The 14534-nt window shown below is 54.7% G+C and overlaps 1 protein-coding gene across 1 annotated transcript; it reads right to left on the bottom strand.

The window, feature by feature from the left end:
* Positions 1-7772: 7772 nt before the first annotated feature.
* KLK14 (kallikrein related peptidase 14) lies at positions 7773-12373 on the bottom strand. Its single transcript, XM_059665473.1, has 6 exons — positions 12322-12373; positions 12106-12168; positions 11304-11475; positions 8956-9209; positions 8674-8810; positions 7773-8020 (listed from the first exon to the last, which is right to left on the bottom strand). Exons 2-6 carry the CDS (start codon positions 12143-12145, stop codon positions 7868-7870), a joined length of 756 nt encoding a protein of 251 aa, XP_059521456.1. The 5' UTR covers positions 12146-12168; positions 12322-12373; the 3' UTR covers positions 7773-7867.
* Between the last annotated feature and the right edge of the window lie 2161 nt (positions 12374-14534).

The raw sequence follows: 14534 nt of genomic DNA, 5'->3' as shown, positions 1-14534 counted from the left end.
GCACGGTGGGGAGTCACACCTGGGCCTCTCACTTCTTTATTTGTTTTTTTTTTTCTTCTTCTAGGTATTTATTTATTTTTATTGATTTGAGAGAGACTGAAACCTCGATTTGTTGTTCCTCTCTTATTGACGTGTTCATTGGTTTCTTCCTGTACGTGCCCTGACTGGGGATCGAACCCACAACCTTGGTGTTTGGGGACGACACTCTAACCAAACGGTCTGACCCAACCAGGGCATCTTTTTTTAACTTCTAATTTTTTTTGTCCGTCCCCCCACCCCCACTCACACACACACACACACTCACACACACACACACACACACACTTTCCCCCCCCTATCGCTTTAGTGAAAAGTTGTGAAACCAGCCATTGTTCTTGTGCATCTAGGTTAACACACCTTTTTGAGACGCCATAAGTGACAGCCCTGGAAGGCGTAACCACCCTCCAGAGAGAGAACACTTAATCTCCTTAGCTCTCCTGTGATCCGACCTTCATGCAATCTTCCTTCGCTCCCTCCTGAACCTCAGACACACACACACACACACACACACACACACACACACACACACACAGCTGCAAACCTGTCATTCCCCAAAGCATTTGAGATCTTGCTCCCCAGCATATGTCGTCAGCTTGGCTCAAAGAAAGGCTTACAAGAATTCTCTACAGGGTCTGGGTGTTTCTTCCGTTGGCACCGTGGGGTGGTGCTTCTCGAACTTTCCTAGGCACTGTCTCCCGGGGATGGTGATGAAATGCAGACTCTGGTTTAGCGGGTCTGGGCTGGGGGTCCGAGACTCAGCCTCGAATAAGCTTCAGGTGATTACGCTTCGGCTGTTCTTGGGGCCACGCTCTGAGAAGCAAGGGCGCAGGATGTACTCCGTCCAGTAGAACATTCTTCGTCCGATATGCAAATACTTTATGGAGTGGCACCACCCGATTTGGCTGCCGTGAGCCACGCACGGTTATCGATCACCAAAATGTGGCCGTGAGACGAAGGAATGGAAATCCCATACGTGTTAAATTCAGCTAAGCTGGCCCTGACCGGTTTGGCTCAGTGCATAGGGCATTGGCCTGCAGACTGAAGGGTCCCGGGTTCGATTCCGGTCAAGGGCATGTACCTTGCCTGCAGGCACATCCCCAGGAGGGGGTGTGCAGGAGGCAGCTGATCGATGTTTCTAACTCTCTATCCCTCTCCCTTCCTCTCTGTAAAAAAAGCAATAAAATATATTTTTTAAAAAATTCAGCTAAGCTTCATTTAAAAACGCCAAGTGCCCTGGCTGGTGTGGCTCAGTCAGTTGGCGCGTCCTCCCATACACCAAACAGTCATGGGTTTGATTCCGGGTCAGGGCACATGCCCAGGTTGAGGGTTTGATCCCCACTTGGGGTGCATACAGGAGGCAGCCAATCAATGCTTCCCTCCCACATCGATGTTTCTCTCTCTCTCTCTTTCTCTCTCTTTCTCTCCTCCTTCTCTCTTCTCCTTTCCTTTCTCTCTAAAATCAATAAAAACATATCCTCAGGTGAGGATTAAAAAATAAAAAGAATAAATAAATAAAAATGACCACAAGTGGCCAGTGGCTACCACGTTGGACCACACAGGCTGAGAAGACAGTTAGAAGCAATAAACTAGCCGAGCCAAGGGCAACATGGGTAGATTAACACTGTGTGGTGGGATGAGATCACCTCGTTAATACGGCCGCCTGGCTCCTCACCCACGCACTTTCCTTCCCACCCTCTTTCATTAACTCTAAAAGGCTGTCAACATAAAAGGCTGTCGACATAAGAAGCATCCAAACCTGCAAGTATTTTTTTTTTTTTTTGGTAAGCCTTTATTTGAGTCAAACTGAAGACACATGCTGGGGAATGAGATCTCAAATGCTTCGGAGAATAAACATTCTGGGGTTTCTCTTACGCATTTGGAATTACGTAAGCAGGGAACTGAGGAAGATCACACGGAGGTGGGAGAAAGCAAAGTGGGCACCGGAGTGTGTGCCTGTGTTAGTCTAGATGCAGAAGAACAACGGCGAAGGCTGGCTTGAAACCTTTCACTAAAGAGGTTGTGTGCCTGGGGCTTAACCACCCACCGTGACCTGCCCAGTTCAGAATGTGTGATCAGATCATCCTGAGAGGTTCCTTGTCCCCTTTGTTGCCATCATGCTGTGGATTGTATTTGCTTTATTATTTCATACTAGAGGCCTGGTGCACTGGCAGGGGGTGGGTGTCCCTCAGCCCAGGCTGCGCCATCTCACAGTCCTGGAGCGCTCGGGAGATGTCCGACTGACGGCTTCGGCCCATAAGCTGTCAGTCGGACATCCTTAGCGCTGCTGTGAGCACTCACCAGCTGTGAGCCAGACTCAGAGCTTCTGGCTGAGCCGCACTCCCCCTATGGGAGTGCACTGACCACCAGGGGGCAGCTCCTGCGTTGAGTGTGTGCCCCCTGGTGGTCAGTGCACCTCATAGCAACCAGTCATTCTGCCTTTTTTTAAATTTGCATATTAGCCTTTTATTATATAGGAGGATACCAGTAAGAAAGAAAAGAGGGGTGATTGCCCTGGGTGGTAATTCAGTGGTTAGAGCGTCAGCCCCCAAGCATCAGAGGATCTCTGGTTCAATCCCTGGTCAAGAGCACATCTCTGGGTTGCAGATTCAGTTCCCAATCCCTGGCAATCAATTGCTATGTCTCTCTCACATCAATGTTTTTCTCTTTCTCTCTCTCCCTCCCTCCCTCCCTCCCTCCCACTTCTCTAAAAAGCAATGGAAAAAATATCCTTGGGCGAGAACTTTTTAAAAAGGGGGGTGACAATTAAATTATGACATTATGCTGACACTATCAGCTGTAATATGCCCCCGCATTATTATTACTTTTTAGGTGTTTGGTTTTTTTTGTTAATCCTCACCAGAGGTTATTTTTCCCATTGATTTTTTTAAAAGTATGTTTTTATTGATTTTTTTGAGAGGGAGGAAGGCAGAGGGATAGAGAGATAGAAAGATCAATGAGAGAGGAACCTCATGGATTGACTGCTTTCTGCAAGTCTCGCACTAGGGATTGAGCCCGCAACCTGGGCATGTGTCCTGACCGGGAATCGAACCATGACCTCCTGGTTCCTAGGTTGACACTCAACCACTGAGCAACACCAGCTGGGCCCCATTGATTTTTTAGGGAGAGATGAAAGGAGGGAGGGAGGGAGGGAGGGAGGGAGGAGGAGGAGGAGGAGGAGGAGGAGAAGAGAGATGGGTTGGTTGCCTCCCACACATACCTCGACCAGGACCAGAGATTGAACCTGCAAACCAGGTATATGCCCTTAATCAGGTATCAAACCCAAGACCCTTTGGTGCCTAGGGCTGCCCTCCCAATTTCAGAAACGTTAAAGATGTGAAAGAAATGTGCCTCTGAGAAGCAATAAAAGATGGTACTCACCATACTCACAGCTGGGAGTATGGGTTGGAAATCAGATTAGAGTAATCTTTGAGGTATGTTTACTTAGCTTTATGGAAGGAGGCAGGCCAAGAATTACAACAGGGCTGTATCCTCGTCTCACCCAGGCCTGACGCGACCCAGCCACACAGCTGCTTACCTTCCCTGCCCTCACAGAGCTGGTTTGGCCACAGTGTGTGTGCGTGTGTGTGTGTGTTTATGTGTGTGTGTGTGTGTGTGACCTCGACAGAAGGTGCAGCCTCCATTGCTCAGCAGTCTTTTTTTCTTTTAAATTTAGATAAATTTATTAATTTTATTTTTTAAATATATTTTATTGATTTTTTTTTTTTTTACAGAGAGGAAGGGAGAGGGATAGAGAGTTAGAAACATTGATGAGAGAGAAACATCGATCAGCTGCCTCCTGCACACTCCCTGCTGGGGATGTGCCCGCAATCAAGGTACATGCTCTTGACCAGACTCGAACCTGGGACCCTTGAGTCCGCAGGCTGACACTCTATCCACTGAGCCAAACTGGTCAGGGCTAATTTTATTTTTAATTAATTTTTTTAAATAAATTCTTTTTTTTAAAATTGATTTCAGAGAGGAAGGGAGAGGAAGAGGGAGATAGAATCATCAATGATGAGAGAGAATCATTGATTGGCTGCCTCCTGCACGCCCCCTACTGGGGATTGAGCCTGCAACCCAAGCATGTGCCCTGACTAGAAATGAACCCAGGACCCTTCAGTCCACAAGCCAATGATCTATCCACTGAGCCAAACCAGCCAGGGCAAATATATTAATTTTGAGAGAGAGAGAGAGAGAGAGAGAGAGAGAGAGAGAGAGAGAGAGAGAGAGAGATTGCTCCACCCACTTATGCACTCACTGGTTGATTCCTGTGTGTGCCCTGTCTGGGGATCGAACCCACAACCTCAGTGTATCCGGATGATGCTCTGAGCAACTTGGCCAGGACATTTCCCAGAAATCTTCTGAGCTGCTGTGGTCACACAGGTCCTAGAGCTGCCAGCTCCGAACTCTCTGATTCTGTGCTGTTCCCTCAGCACAGCACGTGGGCACTGATGAAGCCATACTGTGTTCCACTCTGAACTGTGCAGCCACCCCCCCACCCCCCGCAGCACAGAACTATGAGCAGACAGACACCAAGATCAGCAGGTTGCTCCCACGCTGACCTGTCCAGTAGTGTGTGGGTGAGGGGTTAAGAGCTCTCTGATCTGCCCCATTTGCCAATTTCTATAGTGTAAATACTGCCCCTTCAGTTGGTATCAACCTACCATTGCAAAGTCGCTTGACACTGAATCAGAAAAAAATATGCTCAGCCCGGCCAGCGTGGCTCAGTGGTTGAGCATCGACCTATGAACCAACAGGTCATGGTTTGATTCCCGATCAGGGCACATGCCCGGGTTGTGGGCTTGATCCCCAGTAGGGGGACGTGCAGGAGGCAGCCGATCAATGATTTTATCTCATCATTGATGTTTCTATCTCTCTCTCCCTCTCCTTTTCTTTCTAAAATCAATAAAAATATATATATTTTTAAAAAAGATACTCAGAAGCCCACTATCACCAGGTGTAATGTAATAGACATAAATAACATCAAAGAATGAATATTGGTAAACATAATTAGGAATGGATTCGTTTTGAGTGTTTTTTTAAAGACACCCTTTCAGTTTTATTTATTTCATTTTTTAAATCCTCACCCTAGAACATGCTTAGAGAGAGGAAAGGAGAGAGAGAGAAACATCTATTAGTTACCTTTTGTACATGTCCCTGGGGAGCGACCCACAAGCCAGGGATGTGTCCTGATTGGGAATCGAATTGGCAACTTTTCGGTGCCCAGGACAACGCTCAACCAACCGAGCCACTCCGGCCGAACTGGATTTTGTTTTAAATATACCTTCGTTTAATTGTAAGTTTATGCAATTTAATTTTTAACAATGGCTGTGTTTAGCAACCCGCTCTCAAAATTCCTGAAAATGTGCCAATGGGCTCTTCTGGGCTGGTTATGAGCTGGCTCTGGCACACACTGGGCCTGCTGCCCAGCCCACGTTCATTGACCTTCTTGCTTACCCGGACTCTCTACCTTACTTTTAAATTAAGTTTCTCATTTTTTGTCCTTGTCTCTTTTTACAGAGAGGAAGGGAGAGGGATAGAGAGCTTACCTGCTAGGAGGTAAGCTCTGTGAGAAGAAGCATTTAGGTTTGTCTGACTTATTCACAGCTCCACCTTCTAGCACACAGGAGGTGCCTAATCAGTAGATCAATGCCTGGCACACATAGTGCCTAGTCAGTAGATCAATGCCTGGTACACAGTAGGTGCCTAATCAGTAGATCAATGCCTGGTACACAGTTGGTACCTAATCAGTAGACCAGTGCCTGGTACACAGTAGGAGCACACTAAATAGAATAATGCCTGGCACATAGTAGATGCCCAATAATAAGCCAATGTCTAACACACAGTAGGTGTCTAATAGTAGACCAATGCCTGGCACACAGTAGGTGCCTAGTCAGTAGATCAATGCCTGGTACACAGTCGGTGCCTAATCAGTAGACCAGTGCCTGGTACACAGTAGGAGCACACTAAATAGAATAATGCCTGGCACATAGTAGATGCCCCAAAATAAGCCAATGTCCGACACACAGTAGGTGTCTATTAGTAGACCACTGCCTGGCACACAGTAGGAGCCAGAGAAGTAGACCAATGTCTGGCGCATAGTAGGTGCCCCCAAAATAGCTGTTGATGAATGAAAGTAAGAAAGAAGATGAAATTCATAACACGATGGTTTCCTGTAAGTTAGAAGCAACAGTGCACTGGCATCTGAGGCCATCTGTGTCGGTGCCGCTGGGGAGGGAGGAGACCTAGGCCAGGGATGACAGGTGGAAATACACCAATACAGCTGCTGAGAGCCAGGCCCTGCCAGGACTTGAACTTCAGTGTGATTAACTCGACTCTCTTCACCTGAGATCTGATTAGGAAAAAGACTGCTCATTTGCATAGGGTTTTCCAGGAAACACAGTACATCTTTGCCCTCCCTGCCCTGGACCTCAGCAGTCCCCGCTCACAGGACCCAGCCCAGAGGCCAGGGAGGGGCGGTCCTGCTCAGGGTGACACTGCAGTGCTGGGGGTGGGGGGCTCCTTCTTCACACCATCCCAGTGGAGGGGGATGTGGTAGACCCCCAGGGAACACCCAGGGACCACAGGTGACCCATTCAGCCATTCAGACACGGCCTCACTGTACACAGGGGAGCTGCTGTGTGCACGTATGTTGGATGAATTGCATGAACGAATGAACGGAATCTAGGATTATTCCATTTTTTTATTATTCATTTGGTTTACAGAGACACTACGCGTTTTGAAAACTGTCTTCTTCGGAATATGTTGCCAAGTTTGGTGCCTTCATTCTCCCGCCTCTGTGTCTAAGGGTGATGATGCTGTGGGGGTGGGGAGAGAACATCTGAGGGACCCTCTGGGAGAGGGAAGTTCTGAGCCAGGGGTTAGGACCAGGATGCTGGGGGCCTGGACTCCCAATAAATAGAATAATGCCTGAGTCTGAGGGAGGAGGAGCTGGGGGCCTGGACTCCTGGGTCCGAGGGAGGAGGGGCTGGGGGCCTGGACCCCTGGGTCTGAGGGAGGAGGGGCTGGGGGCCTGGACTCCTGGGGCTGAGGGAGGAGGGGCTGGGGGCCTGGACCCCTGGGTCTGAGGGAGATGGGGCTGGGGGCCTGGACTCCTGGGGCTGAGGGAGGAGGAGCTGGGGGCCTGGACTCCTGGGTCTGAGGGAGGAGGGGCTGGGGGCCTGGACTCCTGGGGCTGAGGGAGGAGGGGCTGGGGGCTGGACCCCTGGGTCTGAGGGAGGAGGGGCTGGGGGCCTGGACTCCTGGGGCTGAGGGAGGAGGAGCTGGGGGCCTGGACTCCTGGGGCTGAGGGAGGAGGGGCTGGGGGCTGGACCCCTGGGTCTGAGGGAGGAGGGGCTGGGGGCTGGACCCCTGGGTCTGAGGGAGGAGGGGCTGGGGGCCTGGACTCCTGGGGCTGAGGGAGGAGGAGCTGGGGGCCTGGACTCTTGGGGCTGAGGGAGGAGGAGCTAGGGGCCTGGACTCCTGGGGCTGAGGGAGGAGGGGCTGGGGGCCTGGACTCCTGGGGCTGAGGGAGGAGGAGCTGGGGGCCTGGACTCCTGGGGCTGAGGGAGGAGGAGCTGGGGGCCTGGACTCCTGGGGCTGAGGGAGGAGGGGCTGGGGGCCTGGACTCCTGGGTACGAGAGAGGAGGGGCTGGGGGCGTGGACTCCTGGGGCTGAGGGAGGAGGAGCTGGGGGCCTGGACTCCTGGGGCTGAGGGAGGAGGGGCTGGGGGCCTGGACTCCTGGGGCTGGGAGAGGAGCCACTGGTCTTGAGTGGAGAGAGCAGGTGTGGGCAGCAGGTGGGCATCCATATTCCCTCACACTGGCGATCACGCGCTCAGAATGGTTTGCTGGATCCAGTCGTAGTACTCGCAGAGGTTGGTGTAGACTCCGGGGTAGCCAGGCAGGGCACAGCGCTCCATCCCCCAGGACACCAGGCCCTGGAGTTTCCCGTTGCACACCAGGGGTCCTCCGGAGTCTCCCTGAGGGGGACAGACCCCAATGGAGACACCCGTGAGCGGACGGGCAGAGCCATGTGCATAGAGAAAAGGCGGAGATGGGGAGGCACATGGCTGATACCTGGGAGGGTGGGGGGTGGGTGGTGGGGTGGAAAGACTGCAGACATCAGCCCCAGGGTTGGGTCCCTTCCTTCCCCCTTTGGTCCCTGCTGTCTCGGGGCCTCACGGAGCCCCCCTTCGTCTTAGCTGTGTCTCTAGAAAACTGTGTGTGGCTCATGACCCCGCCCCCCCCTCCCCCGCCCTCCCCCTGACTCTGGAGCCCTCTCCCGGGGATGGAGTAAGATGCCCGGAGGCCCGAGCACAGATTCCCAGGTGCACCATCAGGACAAGGACAGCAGCGATCAGAGCCTCGTGCTCTTCCCACGGACCATCTCGTCTGATCTGCCGACTGCTCTGAGCGGCGCTGCCTCCGCTGGACAGAGGAGGACACCGAGGCGCAGAGGGATTAGGTCCGTTCCCACAGCTCACAGCTGGGAGGCCGCCCGGCTATTCCAATCGCTCAAGGCCTTGGATGCTCCTGAGGTCCTTTTGCATTGAAGTCCCGGCCCCTGAGCCACTCCCCCGCCCCCCCCACCCCTGTCCCCCCAACTTCCTCCGGCTCTCACCCTGGGCCTCACCTGACAAGAGTCCTTCCCCCCTTCCGGGATTCCCGCGCAGACCATGCCGGCGGTGATGGCGCCGGGGTAGGCCTGCTGACATTGCTGACGAGAGATGACGCTGATATTCACGCACTGCAGAGCGTTGGGGTACCTGGCTGGGGAGGCACTGCGTGGTCAGGACTTGGGGTCTAGCCTCCACCAGGCACCCTGGGATGTGGGGACCCACCGCCTCCGCCCTCGGACCCGGAGCCCCGCCCCCAGCCCCCAGCTCGCTCCTTTCCAGGGGGCAGGAGTCCTCACCGATGGGGCTGGACGTGGTGCCCCAGCCGGACACGTGGCAGGGTGTCTGTGGGCTGGCGCAGGTCCTGGCCACGGCGATGGGCCTGACCGCGCCCCCCAGCCGAGCCGGCCGCTCCAGCCGCAGCAGCATCAGGTCGTTGTCGTGGGTCCGGGGGTTGTACTGGGGGTGTGGCACCTGGCGGGCCACGCGCAGCACCTGCTGGGTGGCCTCGCGCCTCTTCAGGTTGTGCTTGCCCAGCGCGACCCGAAGGATCCTGGCCCAGGACCCGCGAGAGGAGCGCTGCTCACGATCGGACCCGGAGACCCCGCCCCACGCGCCAGCCCCACTCCCTCGGCCTGGGGACTGGGCATTTGCTGGGTATCCTTTCTCCGCCCAGGCCCGTCCGCCCCCTCCCCCCGTGAGCTGTGCTCTGGCTTCTGGCTGGGGGAGGTAAGGCGATGGGTGGGAGTTCTTGGCCGGGGCCAGGTTCTCTGCTCTGTGTTCTACTCCAGACTTGGGGCTGTGGCTCCAGGCTCTAAATCTGAATCGATATTCTGGAATAGGCTCCAGGGAGCCTCCCTCCCCGTTCTCGCCTGGCCTCTGGGTTCCCGACCTTTGGAATTGTGGAATCTAAGCCGGGACTGGGGTTCTAGATGGAGTGTGGGTTGTGGCACCTTTCTAGATACTGGTTGGGCAGGCTGAGGGGTCTGTTTTGAGCTCTGCAGCATGGCTTGAATCTGGGTTCTAGATGTTGATTTGAGTTTTCAGTTTGGGGGCAGGGGGAGGATGCTGTACGGACTGATAGATGAAGACCCAAGTTGTGGCCCTGGCTGGTTTGGCTCAGTGGATAGAGCATCGGCCTGTGGACTGAAGGGTCCTGGGTTCAATTCCAGTCAAGGGGACATGCCTGAGTTGTGGGCTCAATCCCCAGGAGAGAGGCATGCAGGAGGCAGCCGATCAATGATTCTCTCTCATCATTAATGTGTCTATCTCTCTCTCCTTCCCTCTTCCTCTCTGAAATCAATAATAATAAAAAAAAATACCCAAGCCGTGGATTTTGGACGTTGATATGAGCTCTAGTTTCTAAGTTGAGTTTTGGTTCTTGCTTCAGCTCTGGCTTTGGACAGTGGGTGGAGCTCTGTGCTGCTGTTGGGTTTAGGGTTCTAAACATCGGTCTGAGGTCTTGATTCTGGGCTGGGCTGTTCACGTGGAATCACTGGTTTGTCCGGGCTCTTGGTTCTAGACTGTGGTCTGAGCCCTTGGCCTCCGGTTGGGCTCTGGGTTCTAGAATGAGCTCCCGGACCCACCTGTCTAGACCTTGGTTTGCATTCTGGCCTTCGCATCCTAGACTCTGGGCTGAGTTCTGCCCTCTAGGCTCTAAAGCAGTGGTTCTCAACCTTCCTGATGCCGCGACCCTTTCATCCAGTTCCTCATGTGGTGGTGACCCCCAATTTCATTGTTACAAATTGAACATAATGAAGGCATAGTGATTCATCACAAAAACAATATGTCATTATATCTGTGTTTTCCGATGGTCTTAGGCGACCCCTGTGAAAGGGTCGCTCGACCCCCAAAGGGGTCGCGACCCACAGGTTGAGAACCACTGTTCTAAAGGGAACTTCCGATTATGGCATTGGACCTGGTTGGTAGGCAGTTGGACGGAGAGCTCTCCTTGGAGGCCTGGGTTCTAGGTTTAGGTGCAGAAGCTTAGAGGAGTGATGAGTTCTGCGTGGGGCTTCGGATGGCGGTCTGAATTCTGGGATCTAGACACTGGGTTGGGGTCTGGGTTCTAGGCTGCTCAACGAGGAGCTGTAGACTCTGGACTACTAAACGTTGGATCTAGAATGGGCTCCCAGCCCTGCTTCTATCCTACTCTCTGAGCTGTATGTCCCAGCTCTAAGTGGGGGTCTGAATTTATGGCTGGATTGCAGGTCCTGAGCCAGGCTCTGGATTCTATGTAGGCAGTGTTCTGTCTGAGAGGGGGCCCTGAGTTCCTAAAGGTAGATCGTGCCCCAAATTCAACCACCCACGTAGAATGGGCTCCTAATATTGGTCTCTGTGTGGGCCCTGGCCTCCATAGGGATCTTGAGGTGACGCAGTCGGTTCTAGGTTCTGGGGGGGGCCTCCAAGCTGGCGTATAAGGGGTTCTAAACTCTCCATCTGCTCTCAGAATCTAAACCGAGTTCAAGGTGCGTGGCTGGATTCCATACGCAGAGCTGTGTCTGTGGTTCTAGGCTCTTGTCTAGACCCCAAACCTGGACCCAGCTGCTCCGTTGGGCTCTGCACAGGGGTCCAGAGTTCTCAGCTGAGCTCTGGGCCTCCAAACTGGAGGCCACTTGGCATAAGCGTAGGGGAGGGCGCCACTCACGGGCGGGAGCAGTGGGCGGCGGTGATGGCCCAGTGTTCCGACAGCAGGACCCCTCCGCAATGCAAGCGTTGGGTGAGGCCGGCCAGCAGGGCTGCCTGCCAAGGCTGGGAGTGCTGGATGCAGGAGTAGCCACCGATTATTTTGTTCTCATCCTCTTGGCTCTGGGCCCCGGCTAGGAACAGGCAGGGGTTGGGTGGGAAGAGCAGGTGAGCACATGCCCTCCAGTGCCCAGCAATCGAGGATCTCCAGGACCCAACCTCCCCACTTTCTTTGCTTAACCCTTGACCCGCCGCCTCGGTCAGCCCCGCCCACAGGGCCTCCATGTCTGCTCCAACGCAATAGGGAGCTTACTGACCCCCTCCCCATGATCTCACCCAGGGCCTTGCTATGTCTCCTGCCCTCAACGGCATTCTCCCACAGACACTTTCGATCTCAATACGCCCCTCAGTCCTCCCCTAGAACATTCAATGAGCTCCCTGTCCCATCCCCAAACTCCCCACTCCATGTGGCCCCCCGGGTCCCATGATCTGTCCCCACACTCACTCCATTCTCTATACCACATCCCTGCCACCCCATCGTCACCAGCATTTGGGAGCACCCTATGCCCTAAAACTGCGATGTCACCACAAGTCAGCTCTCAGGCCCTGCTCCAGCCCATCCCTCAGCCCTGATTTCCAAACTACAGCCCCCCTCTCTTCCTCACCAGGTCACGCATGAGCATCCTGGCCACCAGGACCCTTTGCCCCTCCTTTCTCAGCGTCTCCGGGGCACCTCCTACCCTGGACCCCACGGCTTATCTTACCTAGAGCCCAGATCTGAAGTGCGGTCAGCAGGAGGAGCATTCTGGGGACCCGGGGTTTGGGTTCTGGCAAAAAAACAGAGAGAAAGTGAGAGAGAAGGAGGCTGCGTCAGGCCCAGAGGCCGAAGGCCAGGGGCAGCGAGAGCCTCTCACACGGAGATCGAGACCCTTAGAGACATGGATCCCGGGTCCTTGGTGACTTGGAGGGAGGATGCTGACCAAGGAGCACGTCCGGCCTCGATGTCTTCCTGGGAGGAGGAAGTGGGGATGGTGTCTCACCTCCCAGTCACTCTGTAGATCCCTTTTATCCCTGGTCTGGGCAGTTGGCCCTGCCCAGCTTCCCCCCCCTCCCCCCTCCCGCCCTTCTCCTAACATTTTATTAATTGCTTAGTTCCCATTCCAAGACTCCCGGGTACCATCTCCTCCCTCCCTCTCTGGCCAGAAAAGCAGCCACAATTGTTAATGTGAACCTGCCCGCCCCATAAAGGTGTTAGGATCTGGAAGGGATCCAGGGAGGGGACCCCAGGGCAGGGCGGATGGGGTGAGGGTGGAGGGGCTCTGAGGAAGGCGCTGGGAGGGGCTGCGAGAGGGAGGGACAGAGGCTGGAAATGTACCTGAAGGTGGAGAGGCAGGGGAAAGAGCTAAGACAAATACAGGCCCGGAGAGAAGTGGGAGAGGCAGAGCTGAGAGGGAGGGGGACAGGGGAGGCAGATGGACAGAGACAAGACGGGGTGGGAGGCACAGAGAGAGATGCGTGGAGAGGTCAGAGTGGAAAAGCTGAGCGAGAAGCAGAGAGAACAGGGAAGAAGGTGCAGACAGAATGGGAAGGGACACAAAGAGAGAGAAAAGAGGGGCCCCCCTCCCCCCCAAACACACAGGTGCTGAATGAGAGCAGCGATGATAGAGGGAGATGAGAGTGGTGGATGCAAGACAGGTGATGGGGACATGGGCAGGGGAAGCAGTGGAAGGTGACACAGCAGAGAGAGAGGCAGGAGGCGGGGTGGCGGGGGTGGCGGGGGTGGGGGGTGGGGTGGGAGAGGAGCCAGCAGGAGCGGGAGGTGCCGGAGGCACCTGGGACTGGCCAGGCCTCTCTCCCATGCTTTCTCACTCTGTGGTCCTCACAGTCCTGGGAGGTGAGGGAGCAGGGTCCCGGACAGGGACGGGGAGGCTGTGTGCCCGGGGACACAGGAAGCCATGGAGACCCAGAGAGAGGGAGACAGGGACGCAGAGAGAACTGGAGAGACAGCGGTGAGATGATGGAAGGTTCCAGGAAGCCCGAGGTGGGGAACCCTGGGTTTGGGGAGCTCGTCCTAACTGGGAGCAGGGCCTCGGTGGCCAGCCCCTCCCCCAGCCTCTTAAAGTCCCTAATGACTGCAATTTGTCTCAGGGCCTGAGCAGCCCCGCCCTGGACCACCACGCGGTGACTCAGGAGGCCGCCTCTCTGTTTTCTCCCTCCCGCCCTCCCTGGCCGGCCCAGGGCTGGCTCCCAAACCACTTTTCCTCACCTGTGCCCGGGCTGCCCTGAGCTGAGCCTGCCTCTGCCTGCACCTGGGGACCGCTCGGTGCCACCTCCAGCCGCCCACGCCCACCTGTGCCCTGGGCAGGTCTGCTTCCCGCCAATCGACCCCACGGAGGGGGCGCCCTGCTTTGAGCTGAAGGCCTTGGCTGGGGCCCTGGTGACACAGACGGGCCAGATGCTGGGCTAAAACACTGAACCCCCCCCTTTTTTTTGTTATTGTTGTTGTTGTTTTTTAAAATATATTTGTATTGATTTCAGAGAGGAAGGAGGGGGGAGAGAGAAACATCAATAATGAGAGAGAATCATTCATCGGCTGCCTCCTGCACACCCCACACTGGGGATTGAGCCCCCAACCCAGGCATGTGACCTTGACTGGAATCAAACCCGGGACCTCATTGTCCCTGGGATGATGCTCAACCCACTGAGCCACCACAGCCGGGCAACACTGAACCCCCCTTTGTAAAGAAAGAATTCTCTGGCCCGGGCAGTGCGGCCAGCAGTTGAGTGTGGACCCAGAGCCCAGAGAGCTCCGGTTCGATTGCAGGCTGCGGACTCGATCCCCAGTAGGGGCCACGCGGGAGGCAGCCTATTGCTGATGCTCCCCTTTCATCGATGTTTCTCTCTCTCTATCCCTCTCTCTTCCTCTCTTCCTAAAAATTTAGAATAAAAACGTGTGAAAAAAGAAAGAATTCTTGGGGGGCAGAGAGGTGGGAGGCTCCAGGGACCTGCTCTGTGATGAGGGACCAGTTCCGGGTCTTACACAGAGCTACGCCTGGGATGAAGTTACATAGAAACACATGTGCACACACGTGCACACACACACAGGCAGATGGACACATGTAAGGGATGGACGCGGGATAAGATATGAGGCCTGGAGCCCTGCCCCGTGTGGCTCAGTCGGTTGGAGCTGGGT

This window comes from Myotis daubentonii, chromosome 15, assembly GCF_963259705.1.
Source record: "Myotis daubentonii chromosome 15, mMyoDau2.1, whole genome shotgun sequence".
Classification (NCBI taxonomy): domain Eukaryota; kingdom Metazoa; phylum Chordata; class Mammalia; order Chiroptera; family Vespertilionidae; genus Myotis; species Myotis daubentonii.
The sequence above is the reverse complement of the archived record's forward strand: the minus strand, read 5'-3'. Positions and strand labels throughout refer to the sequence as shown.

What these genes read in the sequence shown, in the direction of transcription:
- KLK14 (XM_059665473.1), bottom strand. Translation starts at nt 12,145, where the DNA reads ATGCTCCTCCTGCTGACCGCACTTCAGATCTGGGCTCTAG. An exon ending in GCCGCCCACTGCTCCCGCCC is followed by an intron (nt 9,210 to 11,303) that starts GTGAGTGGCGCC and finishes GTCCTGGGCCAG; the next exon opens with GATCCTTCGGGTCGCGCTGG. An exon ending in CACCACGTCCAGCCCCATCG is followed by an intron (nt 8,811 to 8,955) that starts GTGAGGACTCCT and finishes GTGCCTCCCCAG; the next exon opens with CCAGGTACCCCAACGCTCTG.